The sequence below is a fragment of the Delphinapterus leucas genome, chromosome 11 (genome assembly GCF_059928025.1).
Source record: "Delphinapterus leucas isolate spDelLeu-1000000601 "Yukka" chromosome 11, BTC_Dleu_Yukka2, whole genome shotgun sequence".
In the NCBI taxonomy this organism is placed as follows: Eukaryota; Metazoa; Chordata; class Mammalia; order Artiodactyla; family Monodontidae; genus Delphinapterus; species Delphinapterus leucas.
The window spans coordinates 38,246,771-38,267,179 of NC_143139.1; the positions used below are offsets into that span (position 1 = coordinate 38,246,771).

General features: G+C 60.3%; 1 protein-coding gene across 1 annotated transcript in view; it reads right to left on the reverse strand.

Annotated features, from left to right (window-relative positions):
* Positions 1-638: 638 nt before the first annotated feature.
* COL2A1 (collagen type II alpha 1 chain) overlaps positions 639-20,409 on the reverse strand; it is a 30,876-nt gene continuing 11,105 nt past the window's right edge. Inside the window, exons 16-54 of the mRNA XM_089920622.1 lie at positions 19,940-19,993; positions 17,217-17,261; positions 16,693-16,746; positions 15,177-15,275; positions 14,820-14,864; positions 14,629-14,727; positions 14,411-14,464; positions 13,943-14,050; positions 13,489-13,542; positions 13,309-13,407; positions 13,104-13,157; positions 12,560-12,658; positions 12,111-12,164; positions 11,668-11,721; positions 11,274-11,327; positions 11,035-11,088; positions 10,769-10,813; positions 10,511-10,609; positions 10,202-10,309; positions 9,811-9,864; positions 9,455-9,508; positions 8,982-9,035; positions 8,595-8,648; positions 8,199-8,306; positions 7,533-7,586; positions 7,046-7,099; positions 6,220-6,381; positions 5,870-5,977; positions 5,556-5,663; positions 5,216-5,269; positions 4,964-5,071; positions 4,766-4,819; positions 4,517-4,624; positions 4,186-4,239; positions 3,622-3,729; positions 2,958-3,246; positions 2,318-2,505; positions 1,758-2,000; positions 639-1,301 (exon numbers count right to left, since the gene is read on the reverse strand). Coding sequence (XP_089776748.1) covers positions 1,155-1,301; positions 1,758-2,000; positions 2,318-2,505; positions 2,958-3,246; positions 3,622-3,729; positions 4,186-4,239; positions 4,517-4,624; positions 4,766-4,819; positions 4,964-5,071; positions 5,216-5,269; positions 5,556-5,663; positions 5,870-5,977; positions 6,220-6,381; positions 7,046-7,099; positions 7,533-7,586; positions 8,199-8,306; positions 8,595-8,648; positions 8,982-9,035; positions 9,455-9,508; positions 9,811-9,864; positions 10,202-10,309; positions 10,511-10,609; positions 10,769-10,813; positions 11,035-11,088; positions 11,274-11,327; positions 11,668-11,721; positions 12,111-12,164; positions 12,560-12,658; positions 13,104-13,157; positions 13,309-13,407; positions 13,489-13,542; positions 13,943-14,050; positions 14,411-14,464; positions 14,629-14,727; positions 14,820-14,864; positions 15,177-15,275; positions 16,693-16,746; positions 17,217-17,261; positions 19,940-19,993 — 3,495 coding nt within the window. The 3' untranslated portion in view covers positions 639-1,154. The remainder of the gene's footprint in view (positions 1,302-1,757; positions 2,001-2,317; positions 2,506-2,957; positions 3,247-3,621; positions 3,730-4,185; positions 4,240-4,516; positions 4,625-4,765; positions 4,820-4,963; positions 5,072-5,215; positions 5,270-5,555; positions 5,664-5,869; positions 5,978-6,219; positions 6,382-7,045; positions 7,100-7,532; positions 7,587-8,198; positions 8,307-8,594; positions 8,649-8,981; positions 9,036-9,454; positions 9,509-9,810; positions 9,865-10,201; positions 10,310-10,510; positions 10,610-10,768; positions 10,814-11,034; positions 11,089-11,273; positions 11,328-11,667; positions 11,722-12,110; positions 12,165-12,559; positions 12,659-13,103; positions 13,158-13,308; positions 13,408-13,488; positions 13,543-13,942; positions 14,051-14,410; positions 14,465-14,628; positions 14,728-14,819; positions 14,865-15,176; positions 15,276-16,692; positions 16,747-17,216; positions 17,262-19,939; positions 19,994-20,409) is intronic.

Below are 20,409 nucleotides of genomic sequence, written 5' to 3' on the forward strand. Positions count from 1 at the left end.
GCTCTCTTGGTATATAGAAGGGTTATTTATTTTAAATTATGAGATAGCTCTTCTAATTGTGTGTTCTTATGTTTGCGATTCACTCTTTTAGTTTGTCAGGAACTAGCCCCCTCTAGTGGAAAAGGTGACCACTTCCTCATTTTTGCCCCACGTAACACAAGTCTTTGGAAGGCAAGAAGGGACCGGCTGTCCCTCCGTGTGTTGAGAAGACATCCATGGAAGCTTTAGGTGCCAGCCCAGCAAGTGAGGAACGGGGGCCAGGAAAAAGGAATAAGGGGTGGGGCGAGTGTTCAGCACTAACACTTCTCCTTGAACTGAAGTCTGAGGGAAAGATACAGATAAATAGATTGTCTGACTGTGTGCACTTATCGTGGGCCTCTGTGGATTCCCTCCCCTGCCCTCCCCCCGGCACCGTGCACCCCCCCCTCCCTCGGGGCGTCTCTGGTCTCTCCCGAGTGGCACGACTCAGGCCCCACCTCCCCGTCGGAGTTCAGAGAGCATCTTTTCTCTTGCACTAATCCGCCTGGAGGTGTGTCTGAGCTTATGCTCAGGAACAAGGCCGCCCCCTCTCGTGTGCCTTCCTTCCCAAACCTTGGTCTCTGTTCCTAGTTCACCCCTGGGTTCCACCTGGTGCCAAAGTTTACGAAAGAGGATTCTGTCCTGCCCACAGACTCCAGGACTAATGAAAAATAAAGAACAAAGCACAAGCCAATATGTACTTTCCAATAATTTTTTTGTTTTTAATATCAATTGACATTTTAAAAAATACAGAGGTGTTTGACACAGAATAGCACCATTGTGTAGGACACACACAGTTCCTGCGCCCGGCACCCGAAGGGGGGGTTCTCTTGCCTGGGCTGGGGGGCAGTCACTCAGGGGGCGTTTGACTCACACCAGTTAGTTTCCTGCCTCTGCCTTGACCCAAAGGTCTTACAGGAAGACAATAAATAAATAGAACACCGAGATTTTATTTTGCAGTCTGCCCAGTTCAGGTCTCTTAGAGAAGGGAGAAAAGTCCAAACTGTGAGAGGGTGGGATGAATGGACGTCAGGTCAGGTCAGCCATTCAGTGCAGAGTCCTAGAGTGACTGGGATTGGAAAGTACTTGGGTCCTTTGGGTTTGCAATGGATTGTGTTGTTTCTGGGTTCGGGTTTTTACAAGAAGCAGACAGGCCCTATGTCCACACCGAATTCCTGCTCGGGCCCTCCTATGTCCATGGGTGCAATGTCAATGATGGGGAGGCGTGAGGTCTTCTGCGACCGGTACTCAATCATAGTCTTGCCCCACTTACCGGTGTGTTTCTAGGGGAGAAAGAGAGGAGAGTCGGTGGATGCCTTACGATCCGGTGCCAGCTGCCCTGGACCCCAAAACTGAACACAAGGTACAGAACACACGCGGGGGGCCTAGACCTCTCTTGGACTGGCCTCCGCCTCGACTCCAGTCCTCAGCAGCAGGGCCTGCTCCCCCTGCCCTTCTCCTCCCCACTGTCCACAGTGACCCAGCCTGCGAGGGCAGAGGCCCACACACATCGCATGAATGTTACTCCAAGTCACCGGACACGCTGAGCCAAGGGAGGGGACGGGACAGAACAACAGGCCCCTCTCCCTCACCTGTCGCTCTGCGTGTCGTCCCCACGTAGCCCGTGGCGCTCGTGCCCCTTTAGGACCACGATGCCTGCTATGGACCAGCCCTCTGCCTGCTGTAGCCCGGGGCCCCGGGCGGCTCATCTCTCTGGCGGCCCAGCCGGCCTGACTCACCGTGCAGCCATCCTTCAGAACCGTATACGTGAACCTGCTGTTGCCCTCGGCCCGGATCTCCACGTCGTTGGAGCCCTGGATGAGCAGGGCCTTCTTGAGGTTGCCAGCGGCTTCGTCCAGGTAGGCAATGCTGTTCTTGCAGTGGTAGGTGATGTTCTGGGAGCCCTCGGTGGACAGCAGGCGCAGGAAGGTCATCTGGACGTTGGCGGTGTTGGGAGCCAGGTTGTCATCTCCATAGCTGAACTGGGAGGGGCAGAGAGCCATGGCGTGAGGCCCCGGGGGGACAGGGCCCTCCGAGCGGGGTTCGCAGGAGCTGAAGGGGGCTGAGGAGGGGTCACTGGGAAGACACGTTTGCTTCCGGGGAGTGGAGCAAGCCTCCGAGGACTCTTCCTCCACCTCGAAGTGGGAAAACATCCCCCTCCTCCTCTTTCCTTCTTCCCCTTAACTCTCCCGCCGCCCCCATCCAGTGAGAATGTGAGCAAGGCGCTAAAGACTGCCGGGGAGAAAGCAGAGGGGGATTCTGAGGCACCGTCCCTGGCCTAGAGCAAGCGGGGACTCACGTGGAAGCCACCGTTGATGGTTTCTCCAAACCAGATGTGTTTCTTGTCCTTGCTCTTGCTGTTCCACCAGTTCTTCTTGGGAACGCTGGCTGGGCTGGGGTAGACGCAGGTCTCGCCAGTGTCCATGTTGCAGAAAACCTTCATGGCGTCCAGGGTGCAGCCCTGGTTCGGGTCGATCCAGTAATCTCCTGCAGCGGAGAGGCAACACCCCATCGGGGCTCAGACAGGCACAGACACACGCTCCCGAGAGGGCCAGGCCTGCCTGGGGTGACAGAAAGGCCTACGGGGACACCAGGAGCAGAGGAGCAGGGCGTGAGGGCCACATGCGGCCAAAGGGAGGGGAGAGGGAGGGATCCGGGCGAGGAGACCCGGATGGGAAGGTCCAGGGCTAAACAGGGGGGCAGGCAAAGGGACAGGGGCAGGGCCTGCCCGGTGGATGGAACTCTACCCTGAAGTCAATTCCACCATGTGGCCATGGCAGGACGGGACCAGGGCTGCAGTTTCTCTGCTGTGAAATGGGGGAGCCACCACCAGTGCCAGAACCTTCCAGGCCCGACTCTGCCCCTCCTTCTGAAGGGGGCCGTGCCCAGCGGGCTGACTTCCTATTCTCCGGGGCGGGGATCCTGCCCTCCGGGCTCACCGCTCTTCCACTCAGGGTGGCAGAGTTTCAGGTCCCGGCAGGTGCGAGCGGGGTTCTTGCGGGACCCCTCGGGGCTGCGGATGCTCTCGATCTGGTTGTTGAGGGACTTGAGTGTGGCATCCACCTCGGCGTCGTGCTGTCTCAGGTTGCCGGCTGCTTCATCGGCCCGCATGTACTGCAGGGGGTCGGGGCCCTTCTCTCTCTGGCCTAGGCCAGCAAAGGCGGACATGTCAATGCCAGGGCCAGGGGGACCTGGAGGGCCAGGGGGTCCAGGATTTCCAGGAGGACCCTGCAGCAGGAAACAGAGAAATCAGCCAGGAATTACAGGGAGACGCCCCTCCTGTGTCCATCCCCACCTGCTAAAATGTACTAGGATGTCTTCTTCCCAGTCCCATGAGGTTGGGTGTGTGCGTGTGTGTGTGTGTGTGTGTGTGTGCGCGCGTGCACGCAGCAGGCCAAGACCAAGAAAACCATAGAATCCTCCCTGTTTTTTCATTAGCCCCTCTCTTCTATGTCTCATGGACTCTGAACTTCCAGGGAGCTCCCAGGATAAAGGATGCTGTCACATTAGCTGCAGGCTGATGCCCCGAAAGAAGCCCTTCGCATCAGAGAGCTCAAGCCTCCCGGTGCCGGGAACACCCCAGACAGCAGGAAGGACACTCACAGCAGGGCCAGTTTCGCCTGAACGTCCACGGGGTCCAGGAGGTCCAATGGGGCCGGGGATTCCATTAGCGCCATCTTTGCCAGAGGGACCGACAGGGCCAGGAGGACCCTGCAGGCCGGGAGGGAGAAAGGCAGTGAGAAGAGAGCCATCAACGAAGGGAAGGTCCCGGAGAAGCCGGGGCTGGTGAGGCGGCCGTCCTGGCAGCACTCATAGCTTGCTCTCTTCCCAGGTTTTCCCATTTCTCAGTCATGGAACCCCACGCTGGTCTCCCTGTGGCCAAGAACCGGCAGGACGGCCTCACGGCTCTCTCACTCCCTACAATCCTCTTTGTAAAATCCTATTCCCAGGGAGTCTGTCTGACAGCCGAGAGCTGCTCTCGTGGTCGTCCTATGACCTCAGGTACTTCTCTGGCCACAGTGTCACCAAGCCAGTCCCACTTCTGCTGCTCAGTGAGGCGCCTGAGCCCGAGGCTTCCCCAGAAGCAGCCACATCTCCCTCCTCACCAAACACCTGACCAGCACTCTGGTCCCACCCCGGAGGAAGGGTTCACTCCGTCTCACTTACTCTGGGACCAGAAGGGCCGGCAGGACCAGAAGTCCCTTGGTCTCCAGCGGGACCCTGTGCAGCAGGAAGAGGCAAAGGTCAGAGGTCAGCACGGACAGGGCCCCATCTTCCACGTCAGGAGGCCTTCTTGAATACGTATATATACTGGGAGTTGGGGGAGCGCATACACGTCCCGCCCCTGCGCCCCTTCCATGTGCTTCTCCCTCCAACCCTGAGGAGGCCCAGCACATTTCTCAGGATGATCCCCAGTCGCCTTTGCAGCATGGGAAACTCCAGTGGGCTCTGTGAAGTGGGACGCCTTGGGGAACCAAGCGCAGCCTGCGGCACTCACAGGGGGGCCGGGCAGACCCTGCAGACCAGTGAAGCCACGGTGTCCCTTCAGTCCCCTCTCGCCAGCCTCTCCCGTTTCTCCTTTGTCACCTCGGGGGCCTTGAGGGCCCTGGGAACAAGACACAAAGACACAGGTTTGGTCAGCTCAGGCCAGCCTCTGCCAGCCTCACCCGAGCCAAGGAGCCCCAGGTCCCTGCTGCCCCCTGGACCTGCCTGTCGGGGACCCAGCACAGGACGCTCAGATACTCACTGGCATTCCCCGGGCTCCAGCTGGTCCTGAGGGTCCCATGGGGCCTTGTGCGCCCTGTGGGGAGAGTGGGGGCAGCGTCAGAGCACAGGACAGGGACGCGCCCAGGGCCTGGGGTCGGGGAGGGCGGGTGGTGGAAAGCTCCCTACCCACGCAGCCACCCTCCTCCACCGTGGCTTTTACTGACTCGAAGATACTCACAGCTTCTCCTCGGTCTCCCTGCTTGCCGACTGGGCCGGCGGGGCCAGGAGAGCCAGGGGGCCCTGGGGCTCCGGGGGCACCCAAGGGACCGGTCTCGCCACGATCACCCTGTCAGGAGAGAGGTCTCCGGCTCAGAGAGGAACGTTCCGGAAGAGGCAAGGAGAGATGTGATTCTGACCCCAGCCCTGCCAGGCCAATGGAATGTCCTCCCCGCCCCACCGTACTCGCCTTGAGTGAGACCCCGATACTCACCTTGACTCCAGCTGCACCGTCTCTGCCAGGGGGGCCGTCAGCACCAGGGCTTCCCTGCGCAAAGGGAAACACGCCATCAGAGCTGCCCACCATCCCTGCCTCTGCTTCCCATCCTCCCTCAGGAGCCCAGGTTTGTGCCCTCCCTCCAGCCAAGGCTTTCTCAACCAGCTTCCTCCTGCCTACCCGCCGTGGGCCCAGCTCTTAGTCTCCGTGCCCTCTCTCTCCCATCACCACCCTCCCATCACATCTGGGCGCTTGGGCTCGGCCCATCTGTCACCCCCTTCTCCAGGACTCCCCTCTCCCTAGAACGGGTTACCCCACAGTGGATCCCACTGCACACCTCGCGTCCAGGTTCACCCGCAGGACCAGTCAGGCCAGGAGGACCCACGGGGCCAGGGGGACCTCGGTCTCCAGATGCTCCAGGAGCTCCCTGCTTGCCAGGCTCACCCTGGGGGACAGCGACAAGGAGAAGGAGTGCGCGCTCTGAGGCCCCTCTGAGCCCTTCTGGGGAGAGCGCTGACCGGGGGTCAGTTCAGACGGTATGGAGTGGTGGCAGCCTCGGGGTGGCCAGGCCACCGAGAGCACCAGGTGAAGAGCCTCCACCTGAGCCAGGCTGGGCCCAGCTCGCCTGGAGGAAGGGGCATCCCCACTCACCGATGGGCCGGGCAGGCCGGGGAATCCTCGCTCACCACGCTGCCCCGGCAGACCAACGATGCCCCTCTGACCAGCCAGACCCTGGGGACCTGGAGGACCGTCGGGACCCTGAGGGAGGAGAGGAGGGAGGTGAGAACTTGAGAGGTGACACGGAGCCGCCCCCCGCCCATCCGTGAGGTGGCCAGCTGCCCACTGCAGGGGTCAGGGCACTTCTCTCTGCAGCGCCCGCCCCTCCCCGGCAGCCCCACAGTCGTGCTTCCCCCACTCTGGGCTCTGTGAGCCCACGTGCCCTTCACACTTCTGCTCCAGGGACCTTGGCCCTGGGCTCCCCAGCCTGGGGTGGGACTTACAGAAGGACCGTCATCTCCAGGCTCTCCCTTCTCGCCAGGGGGCCCGGAAGGACCTTGGAGGCCAGGGTCACCAGCTCGGCCAGGGGGGCCGCTGTCTCCTCGAGCACCTTTGGGACCATCTTTTCCAGAAGGACCAGGGGGGCCGGGGGGTCCAGGGTTGCCCTAGAAGGAGCAAATGCAGGACGTGAGAACTCATCTCACCCTTCACCATCCTTCCAGGCTGCCAAAGCCACGGTGACCCTCTGGGGGCTTCCTCCACCCTAAGGGCAGCTTGACCCCCACCCCGGGCTACCTCTTCCATCTTCTCTCCCCCGTGAGCTCTGGCTTCAAGCCAGCCTGGCTTCTCCGGCCTCTGCACACTTTCCTTTTTCTGATCTACCTGGACTCCCTCCTGCCTCCTTCCCTGTGGCCTCAGTCCCACCACTGGTCCTCAAGGAACAGCTCCAGCCTCACCCCTGGCCGCTAAGCCTCTGCGCCCACTCCCTCTGCACTTGGCGGTGGTGGTGAGCTGGGGGACTTTCCCCAGGAGCAAGATGCAGACACTCTTACAAAGCACAGTGTGCTCAAGAAGTGTGCGTCCACGATGAAAGCAACTGTACCAGCCCTGTCCTGCCCACGGAGCCAGAAGACCGTGGCCAGCAAGAGGGCCCCCCGCCCTGCTCCCAGCTGCCTACAAGGAGGGCAGGTCCCTGTGGTCAGTTAACTACTGTTCCCAGGAGTGGGGATGGGCACAAAGACATGTGGGGGACTGGGCCAGACTCTTCGACCCCTGCCTGTGCCTCCCATGCCTGGAGTTAGGGAGGAAACAGCCGGGGGCAGCACTTACATTGGAACCTGGCGGTCCGACGCGGCCTGCAGCTCCGGGGAATCCGGTGGCTCCCTATGTGACGAGAGGAGGACCCTGAGTACCTCAGACCCTCAGGAGGCCCAAGAATCAAATTTGGGGGCGGGGGTCTCATAGGCTGGTTTGGAAAGGGGCGAGGGGCGCACGGCAGCAAGGGGAGAGCTAGAGAGGGAGAAAGGGCCCCCAGGTCTGGCCACTGCCTCAGACAGCTGCAGCTTCTCAGCCTCCAGCCCCTGCAGGGGGAGGATGAGGCTGGGGCAGTCAGCGCTGTAGGGGCGCCCTCTCTCCCACCCGGCTGTGGGATGGGCTCTGTGTGGGAGGGGCTCGGGCTGAGAGGGAAGGAGGCGGGGTGGGGTTTCTGAGGCCAGGCCTCCTTCCTGAGGCCTGGGGGGTGGGTGCGCGAGAAGCCACTGCCCCTACAGTGCCCTCCACCCGGCCCAGTGACGGTGGGAATGGGGGCCTCACTCACCGGGGGGCCTTGAGCACCTCGGGCTCCTTTAGGACCAGTCACACCAGTAGGACCCTGGGGAGGAAGGAGGGAGACGGTGAGGCCCCATCGCCCCGGGGGAGGGCTGTGGGCTTCTGGGCGAGGGTCCCTTCTGAGCCCACACCGTGGACTCCTGAGAGCTCGGTTCTCAAAGACGCAGCTTTGTCAGCACTAAAATCCCAGCCTGGAGAGGCTGTCACAGGTGGGCCTGCCACCCCGACCCATAGGAGACTCGTGTTCTAGGAGCCCTCGGGGAGGGCAGGCCCATCAGGTGTTCTCAGAGCCAGTCCAAGGTCTCCCAGGAGACTGGCCGCTCTGCCCCAGGCCTTCTGTGCTCAGGGAGACCCAGCGGCTGGTACCCTGTGTCGGCCCCCAGCCACACACCCACACCCACACCCACACCCACGGCTCTGAAAGCCAGCTTGGCTCCTTGAACCTTTACCCCTGGGCACAAATTCCTCCTCCCTGCAGCCTCCGCCTCCTGTGGCTGCAGCAGCAGGCTCCGGAGTCTGCTGGGTGGAGGGCCCTAAACACAGGCGGGCATCCCCAGGCCTCCTAGCCGCCTCTGCCTGCCCAGGCCCCAATCCCGGCACCCAGCACCGCCTACCCTGTGGGATCGGTTGCCAGGGGGAGCTCAGTGTTACCCACCTGAGGCCCGGGAGCTCCAGAGGGGCCCTGAGGACCCGGGGCACCGGCGTCACCTTTCTGGCCAGCCTCTCCTTGCTCGCCTTTGGCACCGGGCTGGCCGTCAGCACCCTGTTCCGGGAAGGAGGAGGCCAGTGAGTGCGGGCAAAACACTCGAGGTTCCTCCAAAGGGGCCAGAGACTGTGTGAGTGTGTGCGTCCACCCTGGGCCTGGACACCGAGTCTCGGGTAGGACTGTCACATCGCTGTGGAGATGTGGACGCAGAGGAGCCACTTCCCTCTTCTTTAAATCCTGTCCTTCCCTCCCCCGCAGGCGGGAAGGTGTCCTTTGGGAATGACTCGAGCTGGCCAGAGTGGAGGGCATGGGAGGGAGGGAGGGAGGGTGGACAGAGATACTCACAGGAGGACCAGCAAATCCAGCGGGCCCGGGGGGTCCAGTCTCTCCACGTTCACCCTGTGAGAGAAGAGGGCCGGGAGGGGTGAGGCTCAGCTGCCGGCCTGCTCTGTTCCCTCCTGTGAGCCCAGAGCCCGCTCTGGCCCAGCCTAGCCTACTGCACAGTAACCCTCAGAGAGAAGGAGGTCGGGAAGCTCTCCGTCCTAAATAAAGGGACCCAGGTCAGAAAGCCTCTCGCGGTCAGAGGATCTGGGGACCCTGATCACATCATGGGGGAGGGACGTGCCTTCTCCCTTCCTTTCTCATCTCTCCTCCCACCCCCAGGCCCAGAGGGCAGGGTGGGAGCCGTGCCCGGGGGGGCCTGCAGGGCCAGGCTCAGGGGTAGATACTCACCGGGGCACCGCGAGCACCAGCAGTTCCTGAAGGACCAGGAGGTCCAACTTCTCCCTAAAGTGGGTCAGCGGGTGGTGGGGGGGTGGACAAAAGCCAAGGATGAGGGATGTAGGGTGAGAGGGGGCCCTTCCAGAGCAAAGTGCATCCAGGGAGCCCTGACGGGGGGACGGGGGCTCTGGTCTCCCCTCCGACCCGTGGCATGTTCTCCCCCTGTTGCTTTGGCCATACCTGCACCTACTCGGGGTCTTTGCTGAAGACACCCATACCCCCATCCAACTGCTGTCCTCGGTGGTGCACACGGCCGTGACTTTGCCTCTAAGAGGATCCCCCACCCTCCACTCCTTGCAGCCGCTGCAAGGCAGGAGGCCGACAGGTATCGAGCGAGGGGAAGAGAGAGCAGTCTTTGGCAGGAGATGAGAAGGAGATTCGATGGGGGAGGTGAGGCAGAGCGAGGAAAGGGATCCACGACTCACCTTCTCACCGTTGGCACCAGCCGGGCCAGGGGGGCCAATGGGGCCAGTCAGACCCTGGGGGAGAGAAGGCGGAGTGAGGGGCAGGGAGAGGCAGCCAGGGACACGGAGTCCAACAGGGATCCTGGAGACGCTGCACCCAACGGACCTTGGTGTACCCTCGCGTGGCCCCCAGAGCTCCCTCTCACCCTGGGGCCCCCACTTTTGACAGGGAAGTCCTTGTAGTTGCCCAGCCCACAAAACTGAGATAGGAGCAGAGACCATGCTCACACGCTGCCCCTCTGTCCCTTGAGTGCATGAGGTCCCCTGCATCCGTCCCCATCCCAACCCCAGGGAGCCTGCAACCAGCATCCACTTACCCGTCCACCGTCCTTCCCGGGGGCTCCCTCGGGGCCTTTCTCACCAACATCACCCTGTGGGATAGAGAAAAACGGGCCACCTTAGGGAGGCACTCCAAGATCCCCTTTGCCAGCTCAGTGCCCCCCTGAATGGGGCTCCAGGCAGAGCTCAGAGCCTGGCCAAGAGGGATTTGCTGCAGTCTCAGGGTGGGTGACGAGGAGTAACAGAAGTGAGACGGAGGGAAGTGTCAGGGCAGGATGTCACTCAAGGTCAAACGGAGAGCCTGGGAGGGGTCTCCAAGTTCCTCAAGAGGGTAACAGGGACCCACCCTCACCGCCTGGTGCCGTGGGGAGCGGGAGGGAGTGTGGGGAAGCCCAGCTGTGGCGGAAGCACGCTCAGCCTGGTACTCACCCTGTCTCCCTTGGGCCCAGCGATGCCAGCTGCTCCTCTCTCACCGGGCATCCCCTGCAGACCTGGAGGGCCCTGAGCCCCAGGGGGGCCACCTGGGCCAGCTGCGCCCTGCGGTGGGAGAGGAGTCTGTGGAGGGCAGCACTTCCCCTGGGCCCCCCAGGCCCCAAGCCCCCTTTCCTTCCCTTCCTCCTCTGCCCAGACCCCTTTCTGTCTCATCCTCCATCCCTCCCTCCTTCCATCTTCATCCCCCCTGAGCCCCCTCCCCTTCCAGCCCAGAGGACCCCCGCCAGCAGGACCCGCCTCACTCACTTTGGGACCATCAGTGCCAGGAGTACCAGGGAGGCCGCGGGGCCCCTGGAGGCCCTGGGACCCGGGAGAGCCACGTTCCCCTGGGAAACCTCGTTCACCCTGTGACAGAGACACCAAAGAGGAGTCAGGCAAGAGAGATGGGGCGGAGGCCCAGAGAGAGAGGAGACCCAGGGCGGCTGTGCTGGGATGCACAGCAGAACCACACGGGAGGGAGCAGGCCCAAGGAGGCCGCGCGGAAACAGTGGACGGGACACTCACCCTGGGACCCACGAGGCCGGGAGCTCCAGCTTCACCAGGAACGCCCTGAAGAACAAAGGATGTGTGAGAGAGCAGAGGCTTTTCTGTCCCAGATCCTTGGCTGAGCTGCCCTCCCGCTGGGGGCTGAGCTCAGACCTGGGCAGCAGGTCCTGGACATTCCCTGGCCTCATGGGGCTCCTTGTGCCCCCTCCTACCCTTGCCTCCTGGGCATGAGAATAGATCTTCCCACCTAAACAGGCTACAGGTTCAAAGAGCCCCAAACTCACCTGGTCACCTGGTTTTCCACCTTCACCTGGGGGACCGGGCGGGCCAGGAAGTCCCTAGAAACCAAAGTGACTTGGTTAGGAAAGGAGTGTGTTTGCTGCCGCGCCCTGAAGGGAGGCCAGCACAGTGCGAGAGCAGGTGTAGGGGAGGGGGTTCAGGGAAGACTCATCCCTGGGTCCCCCTCAAGGGGGCACTGCTGCTGCCCCAGAGCCCTGCGTGTGGACGGGATCCAGCCGCCTACCTGGAACCCAGATGGCCCAGGAGCACCCTGCTCGCCTCGTTCACCGGCAGGTCCCTGCAGAGGAAGACAAAGGCGAGCTAAGCCAGCCTCCAGAGAATCTGGGAGCCTCATCTAGGCCTAGAGGGGCCTGGGGCCGGCCCGCAGGAGGGCAGGCGACACCTTGCCCCACTGCCCAAGCAAGATGTGCATGCCTCGCTGTCCTCCCACCAGTGGCCCGCACCCCTGACAACCCCGATGGGGTCCAGGCTGCCTCCTGGGATGCCCTGCCTCAGCTCAGGCTGGGCCAGGTGTCCTGGATCAGCCCAGACCCACACCTGTCAGCTCCATTACTCCCCACCTCTACCCACAAAGCTCCTGCCCACAGGCCAACTGGAGAGGCTGGGCAGGTACTTACAGCAGGTCCAGGGGGGCCTGCAGCTCCTGTCTCACCATCTTTGCCAGGGAGACCCTAGAGGGGAGAGAAAGGGGTGATGTACTGATACACTCTTCTTCAGTTCTACAGACCCCAGGACCAGGCAGGTGTACTGTGTGGCCCAGAGTTTCTAGATGATCCCCTGCCTGAACTCCATTTCCACACCTTCCCTTCCTGTCCTTCCCCGGCCCCCTTCTTTCCCTCAGTCCTTCTCAGCATGGGAGCCTCCTCCATCTCTCTGGGCTGCTGTCAGCGATCAGAAGTCTCCCCGTGCGGACTCCCAGAGCAGGGCCCCAGAGCAGCATGGGCTCAGCCACAGGAATCCACACTGCCAACTAGGGGTCCCAGAAGCATGCCATAGGGATGCTCTCTCCTTGCAGGGGTGCAGCAAACGCTAAGGCATGGGCAGTGGGGAGGGTACTTACTCTCAGACCAGGAGCACCAGGCAGTCCTTTCTCACCAGCTTTGCCAGGCTCACCCTGGAAGAAAGAGTGCAGGGCCATAAGGTGGAGGGCTCTGGTGGGAGCGGGGGGTACGGCCAGCTTGGGAGATTGGGGCTTGAGGTCACGGCCTCGCGGACAGCAAAGGCCAAAGCCAAGTGTCAGCACCTCTCTTATGCTCAGAGGTGTGAACTGATAGCGCTGCCCCGTGGATCAACGTCATGGCTGAGATGTCCCAAGGGCTCTAAAGAGCCCTGCGTTTCCCCCGATCACATTCACTCCTACGGGGCGTGGAGGTCCAAGCTGCCCAGGGTACCATGGATTCTGCTCATCATGGCCCTCGGGATAACTCTATTCAGGGCCATCCCTTTCCCCAGGGGCAGGGAGGTAGTAGCACCATATGGAAGGAAATGGAAGGGCAGGTGATTACTTACATTGGCACCTTTGGGGCCAGGGAAACCCATGACACCAGGCTGCCCACGAGTCCCCTGAGGACCTGGAGGTCCAGGGCGACCATCTTCACCAGCGGCTCCCTGAAAGAGAGGACACCATTCTCAGAACACGGACGCTCGACCACATTTGTCCATCCAGTATCTACTAAGTGCTACTACGTAGCAGGCTCAGGGCTGGGCACTGGCCAGACAGACAGCACGTGGGATTGACCGAGTTCGCAAACAGCAGCCCACACAGGCCCCATCGGCGGCAAGGCACCTCCTTCGCTTATAAGTTTTGTCCCTGAAACTGCACGTCCTGCTTTGTCTTCCTCCAACAGAAGAGGCCCAAATGCACAAGGGGGTGGCATTTCCAGAACTCAACAGCCACTGCACAGGCCACACCTGGCCCTAGTACCTACCGTCTGTCCCCCACCCCAATTCTCAAAATTCACGGGCTGCCCCTACCCAACTCCTGTCTCTTTTCCCATCTGCCTCCCCAAGGATTTCCCCAACCCCTCCCAACGACCCCAGATGATGGACTTACAGAAGGACCAACTTTGCCTTGAGGACCAGCATCACCAGGGCGACCAGTGAGACCCTTTGTGTAGGAGAGAGAAGAGGATGGGTGTCAGGGCAGCCTCAGGACCGCCCAAACCTGGCAGTACAGGGGCGGAGGGACCAGGTGGGGCAGGGCATGAGGGGTCTGCTCAAAGTCAGAAGCCGAGGACAAAAGCAGCTCTGCTACTTACCCGGGCTCCAGGGAGGCCAGGCTCTCCAGGACGACCAGGGTCACCATTGGCTCCCTTGGGACCAGCAAGACCACTGGGCCCTCGCTCTCCAGGGGCTCCCTACACAAGAGGAGGCAAGGGGTCAGCAGAAAGCCATTTGACCAGTGATGTGGGGGCCCCAGCCCCTGTGCCCCGACTCACCTTGGGACCTGCCAGACCATCCTGACCTGGGAACCCACGGTTGCCAGGAGCACCCTAGGGAGACGTGGAGAGGAGAGACTGAGTTAGGGTGGCCCCTGACCCAACCGCGGCTGCAGAGAGCCTCGCCAGACCCCAGGGGGTCCATCCTACGAACCCGCCAACCATAATTTCTGTGGTGCAGTAGCTACGGCCTGCAAGATTCTGAGCGATTAACTTCTTGGGCCTGTCCCCACCTTTCTGGGAAGGAGCTACAACTATTTCATGCCATCCCGGGGAGGGGGGGTGGAGAGATACAAAGAAGGAGAAGGTTTCCTATCCCCATGGTGGTGGGTGGAGAAAAGAGAAGTAGGACGTCTAGGAGGCCACAGACTCCGCAAAGACCCAGAGCCACAGGGACCGGACTTGCATCTCCAGGTCACACCCCAATGAGCGTGGGGACTCCTGGCCCACTTACTCTTTCTCCAGGGGGACCAGCGGGCCCAGCACCACCAGGCTCTCCACGGGCCCCTCTTTTGCCTTCTTCACCAGCAGGACCGGGGGCTCCTTGGGGACCAGTAGGGCCCTGAGAACCAGCACAAAAGAGAAATAGGGTGAGTCTTCGCCAGGCCCTGGGGCAAGCACCGGCCTGGTGTGTGGAGGAAGTGGCTGTGACTATTGTTTCAGGGCTGGGGGACCTGGGGAAGTGAGGCCACAAAGGATCAGCGTGGGGGGATGGGGGAGAGCAGAAGTGCCCCAGGGGGAAGAGAGAGAGTATAAAGTTCAAACTGGTCAAGCTGGTCAGGCCAACGATGGGAGCTGAAGCTGCAACAGCTTCTCAACCTTGTCATATCTCGTCTCTGACACGGCCTGAGACGACCCGGATTAGGGGACAGAGCTCCTGCAGAGGTGGGCAGTGGGCCAGGCGTGGTGGCCAGGTACTCACCGGTTCTCCCTTGGGGCCTTGTTCGCCTTTGAAGCCAGCAATACCAGGCTCACCCTTAACAAAGGAGAAAGGCAGGTTCTCACACTCGGTTCTCTCCGCGGCCCTGTCCCTACCTCCTGAAACCCTTAAAGGCGCCCCACCAAAGGACACGGTGTGAGCGCAGGAAGGAGGGATGGCGGTTTTGACTCTGGGGCGCTTGGCTTCATCCTGGATCTTACCGTTTGACCTTTCGGGCCCAGAGGACCAGTTGCACCTTGAGGGCCGGGTGGACCACGGGGCCCAGGGAAGCCGGGAGCACCAGCAATGCCAGGGGCACCCTATCAGCATGAGCAGAGAGAGAGGCATCAGGAGAGGGGGCAAGGAGGGACTGACCCCACGGGGAGGTGCCAAGTCCAAGGGTAGCACTCACAGCAGATCCTTTAGCTCCAGGAATTCCATCAGATCCAGGGTTACCCTGAAAAAGGAGACTGTCATTATAAAATAAGCAGCAAAGAATAAACCCCAGCCCTCTCTAGCCCTCCAGGCCCCAGGTCCAGGGGCTGCAGCAGCAGCCGTCCATTCCAGGCATGGCCCTGCTGGACATTTCAGGGGGAGGATGGGCGACGGAGGGAGACATGTCTCTAGAGATGGGCGGGGGGTGGCAGGCGTTCAGCCAGAATGAAGGTTTCATGATTGAGATGCCACTTCCCTCATAGCTAAGCACAGAGTCAAGTGTGCCAAGGCCTCAGACCCCAGACCCTTCAGGCGAAAGAGAAGCTACACTTACAGAGGCACCAGCCGGCCCGGGGGACCCAGGAGTACCAGCTTCACCGCGAGGACCTTGGGCACCTTCAGGACCTCGAGCACCGGTGGGGCCAGCTTCACCCTGGGAAGAGATAGGGAGGGATGGAGTGAGGGCAAGTCAGGGGGACAGAGACCTCGTGGGCCAGCAACAGTTCAGGGCAAGCTGTACACACGCACCAAAAAGCTGTGTCCGGAGCACCCGGGTTCCCACGTGGGCCGCCTGGCTGAGCTCGCTGCCCTGATGACTTCCTACCCCACCCACTCTACTCTCCATCTGCCCCCTATACGGTGACCACCAATAGCAAGCACACAGTTTCATGCCACAGCCTGGGCATCGTGCTCGTTCCATCAGCACCGTTCAGAAAAGCCCAAGCTGGGGGACCCTGCCAGCCCAGTGTCGTGGGGATGATGGACAGATGGCTGAGACGGGCAGGCACCTCTACCTCCCCTTCCCTACCTATTTTCTCTTTTACTGAGGCTCTCAAACAGCTCAGCTCGGGGCACCACTTGGCTTGTATCTGGCTGATGTGTGACCCAGGCTCTGGGCCAAGCCTGTTTGAAGGGAGCCAGAAGCAAGCTGGGTCCAGCACCCCAACACTACTTTTCCCAAAACGGCCTCTGCTTTTACTTTCATTTTTTCCTGAAAGTTACAACTGGCTGCGATCTAGGCTCTCTGGACAGCAGAGTCCCTGGGGAAGACGGATGACCTGGAGGGAGGGCAGAGCCTCCTCAGGTTTCTTCTCGGAACATTCTTGCTTTTACTTCTGTAATTATTATTTTCTAAAGGTCAGGCCCCCTCACCTTCCGCTGTCCCTCTTCACAATGGGTCTCCTTCACCGGGCTCCTGGGGCCTCAGACACTGTCTGGTTGCCATGGAAACCCCCAGGAGGGAAAAAGCAACCTGATGCCAGTGACCGCATGGAGGCTCCTTATTCATCTCCTGGCGGGCACCAGGAGAGAATTCCCAGGGACACACGCGCATTGGAATCCCTCCTGGGCCACAGGGGCCTTTCCCTGAACTGGCTGGCCTCCCACTGGCCTCTGTTAATCCTTGGAAGAACTCTATTGACACGGCTTGGGAGAGCCAAGGCCCCCAAATGAAGCAGCGGCGAGAGGGAAGCGTGGAACCATCTCTGAGCCCATTTCCCTCCGACTCTCTTCCGGGTCTAAGTCGGCTGAGCTTTGCCTTCTTCCCTTTGGTTCCTGGTCTTCTGCTCCCTCCCAGGTCTCAGGTGTCTCCCCACCTTTTTCTGCCTTGCCCCACTCTGAAGCTGTAACTGTATCTCCAGCTTTTTATCATTCCATCTTACTTTCCCTTCCAGCTGGTGACTCTGCCAAGTGCCTGGCTTTTTCCTCGTTTTCCGTGGAGAGTGGAGGTGGGGAGTGGGTGGGGGACACGCCTCCACAGGGAAGGGGGCGGGGAAGGGGGTCATCCAGGGGGCAGTCAGCAAGGGTTACGGGGAAAGCGGGCTTCCTGACACAACGGGCAGGACACGCACCTTGGCACCAGGAGCACCGGGGAAGCCAGGACCGCCAGCAGGACCCACGGGACCCTGGAGGAAGCAAGTGGATGGAGAGGTGAATGCTGATTCGCGGCAGACTCTCTCCAGCCTCCAGAGTGAGACCCCGCCCCCCACGCCTCACGTGCCGTCCCACCTTTGTACCAATATTGCCCTACATCCCTGTGGCCGAAAGTCCCTGGGTGAAAACTGTCCCCACTGCCAGTGTCCCCAAGCCTGGCTTCACAAGGCAAAGCAGGTTTCTGACTAAATACATGGTGAGAAGCGGGCGATTCTTTCACCTCCCTCTCTATCCCTCCTCAAGAAAACTACCGAAAGGGTGGCTGAGAAAAATGACCCGCTGCTTCAAAGCTTCTTCAACGTGCTCTTGCAGTAACGAAAAATTATTTCTCCTCCTTTCCAGTAGAAGCCAGAGCATGGCCTGCGTACCGAGTAAACACTGCAACTTCACTGGGCTGCTGACTGGGACGCAGGCAGACCTGCCTGGGCTGAAGCGAACTTACCGGAGGTCCTGCGGGGCCGGGTTGGCCATCGTTGCCCCGAGCACCCTGCGAGCGAGAAGGAAGCAGCCACCGTCAGAGGCGCGCGCACGTCCAGTCCCTCCCTGCCTCAGCCCACCCCCATGGTACCCCAGGGCTGAGCACGAGGCTGGCAGGTCCTCCAGGGCGGCTGGGAGAACCAGGAGGGCAGCGGGCTTATTCTCAGCTTAACAAAGCCTGGGTAATTTTCCAGCTATTTCATCATTTCTTTTTTTTTTTTTTTTTTGCGGTACGCGGGCCTCTCACTGCTGTGGCCTCTCCCGCTGCGGAGCACAGGCTCCGGACGCACAGGCTCAGCGGCCATGGCTCACAGGCATAGCCGCTCCGCGGCATGTGGGATCTTCCCGGACCGGGGCACAAACCCGTGTCCCCTGCATCGGCAGGCGGACTCTCAACCACTGTGCCACCAGGGAATCCCTATTTCATCATTTCTTAAACTTCCGTTTAGACCCCAAGTATCCCTAACTTCAAGGCTGAGTTATCGTTTAAAGATTCGGTGAACTGGGCCAAAGGAGAGCAAAACAGCCAAGCATCGACCCTGACTGAGTGCCTCCTGCCTGTCACAGCAGGAAGCACTCTCCGGACTCCGGTAACCTCCCTGGTTAAGGCTTGGTTAACTCCAGGATCTGCGCCCCACCATCCTCCAACCCATAAAACCACCTGCTTCTATGGAAAACAGAGAAGCTGCAGGACATCTGCCAGCAGCCCAGGAAGAAGCTCTGTGATGGGGACAGGACACCGGGCAGAGCCCGAGGACCACATCTGCCCCAAGACTTCCTTCACAGGAAGGCAAGGCTGCCGGCATTTCCTCTACAGGCCTTGCCCTTTGAGGGTTTTCTCCTGGGTTTGTGGTGAGCACCCCTAGTGCCTCTCTCAAGGCCCCTCAAGGCCCAGGGGACCGTTAGGCTAGGTGGAGCTGGGCCTGGCACCTGGTCCTTGGAGGACCTCAGCTGAGCCCTGTCTGCCTGCCTCTGCTTCTCCTTGGAAGCTGAAGAAGGATGCTTTAGGGGGAGCTCCTGTTTTAAAGAAGACTCAACTCTTCCTCCTGGCTATGGTCCATTTCTCCTGAGACTCTCCCCATTGGCATTAAACAGGGAAGAGAAGACTTAACCGAAGGAAGTGTCACGGGGAACATAAAGCCTCAGCACTGGCCAGAGCCCCCTCTGGACTAGCCTGGCCGCTTCGAGAAGCACCCACCCTCCAGGAGTCAGCCAGAGGAGAGGCCTGGGCTGGCCGTGAGTGAGGGGGAGCTGGAGTGCCGCCCGGGAGGCCAGAGCTGGGCGGGCATCCAGGGCTCCTCCTGCAGCAAGGCTGGGGAGTGGGCACCGTCTGGCCCAAGGTGGGGGGCACGTGACCACAGCAGGCAGAGGCCAACCCAGCCCAGTCCCTGGCCAGGCCTTGAACCCCGACCTGCGCTTGGAACTACGTGACATTGTCAATCTTCTGTGCCTAATCCCGTGCACACCCTGCCAGCCTGACTACCACGGGGACAGGAATCAGCGAGAAGGAGCGAGAAGCAGGGTCTACTGTGCCCGGGAAGGAGGGAAAACAGGGATGCAGCTCATCTGTGCCCCTCACGGAGTGTGGCCACCATGGCCCCCACAAGCCAGGTCTTGACAACCTGCCGAAATCGCAGTGTTTCTCGGCAGGTCCAGCGCTCTCTAATCCCCTCACACAAAGCGACCCGGGGACAAGCCACTTCAACAGCTCTGGCTGACAAATGGGGGTCGAGGCTGCTTGGTATTTCACTGACCTGCTTTTGAGGGAAATTTCTGCCAAAACAGATACATTATCTGGAAAGCAGTAAAACCCAGTGAAGCTGATTTACTTTGGCCGGTCCTGCAAGGACCGGTGAGGAGGGGCCTCAGGGCTTGGGTGGCTGGGTGTGAAATCAACAAGAGAGCATAATCTCTCTTAAACACAGCTTTCATCGCATCACTCGCCTGACCAGGCGCCCACAAGGGCTCTCGATTGCTAAGGGATCAGAGCTAAACACCTGCACCCTCCACCATGGCAAATCCCCGTGCTCTTAACTTCCCCCATTAACAAGAGGCCACCAGAGTCTGAGGCTGCAAAGTATAGTTTGTCTTAAGCTATTTAACCGTTCGGTGCCTCGGTTTCTTCTCTAAAATGGGGAGGACAATAGAATCTACCTCACAGGATTTGAGGGAAGATTGGATGAGACTAAGCATCTCAGGTATTAAACAGAGGGAGTGTCCGTGAAGTGGTGGCCACTGGTATATCATAGTGTCACCAGCAGTGCACCAATGTCAAGTATGTGAGCTGACCCTGGACTGTTAATACTTTTCTAGGGCAGCATCTGAGCAACCAGAAAGAACAAAGAGGAGCACAGTACTCTAGCCAACTAAAGTCTGTCCATAAATTCGAACGGGGTTGATGGGGAGCAGGTGGGGCTGTTGAGGGGATTACCTGAATAATCGAGGCTGGTTAAGGATACTCCTGCCCTTACCACCCAGCCTCCCATGGCCCACGCCCAGTCCCCCGACTGCAGACCCAGCCTGGGAATTTGTGACGGGTACACTAGAGTGAATCCTCACGGGAGGATGATACTCTCTACACCTCGCAGGCTTGTTTTGAGGGTCAGGCAGAATAACCCTAAATGCAAGTGCCTCGTCAACTTGAAAGTGCTGGACAAATGGTGGCTCTTGGTCTTGTCAATTACTCACCGCAGAGCCAGCAGGGCCAGTCCGTCCTCTCTCACCAGGCAGGCCACGGGGACCCTGGAACACACACCAGGACAGCACAAGCATGAGTTGACTCAAGGACACTCTGCACCATCACTTAACCTGCAGGCCCTTCCTGGACACCTGAGGGGAGGGAGCGTGCAGTGCCCAGGAGGCAAAGGTGTGGATGCCCCTGACCTCACCTTCCTGATTCAGGACGCTCCTATCACACCAAAGGTTCTTCTGCCATGGCAGAGCACACAGGTGCGCCTGCGGTTACCTACTGGGAGCCCTGTTCGAGGCACATCTTGCTTCTTGCAATAGATGAGCTCCCCAAAATGTTGAAAATAAACGAAATTTGTAAAAATTGAAGCACGCCTCAAGTGTGCTAACAGGGCTATTTCAAGGAAATGTTGGTGAAACCTTGACCAAATCATCTACTTGATACATTTTGCCTTTTGCTCATAATCAGA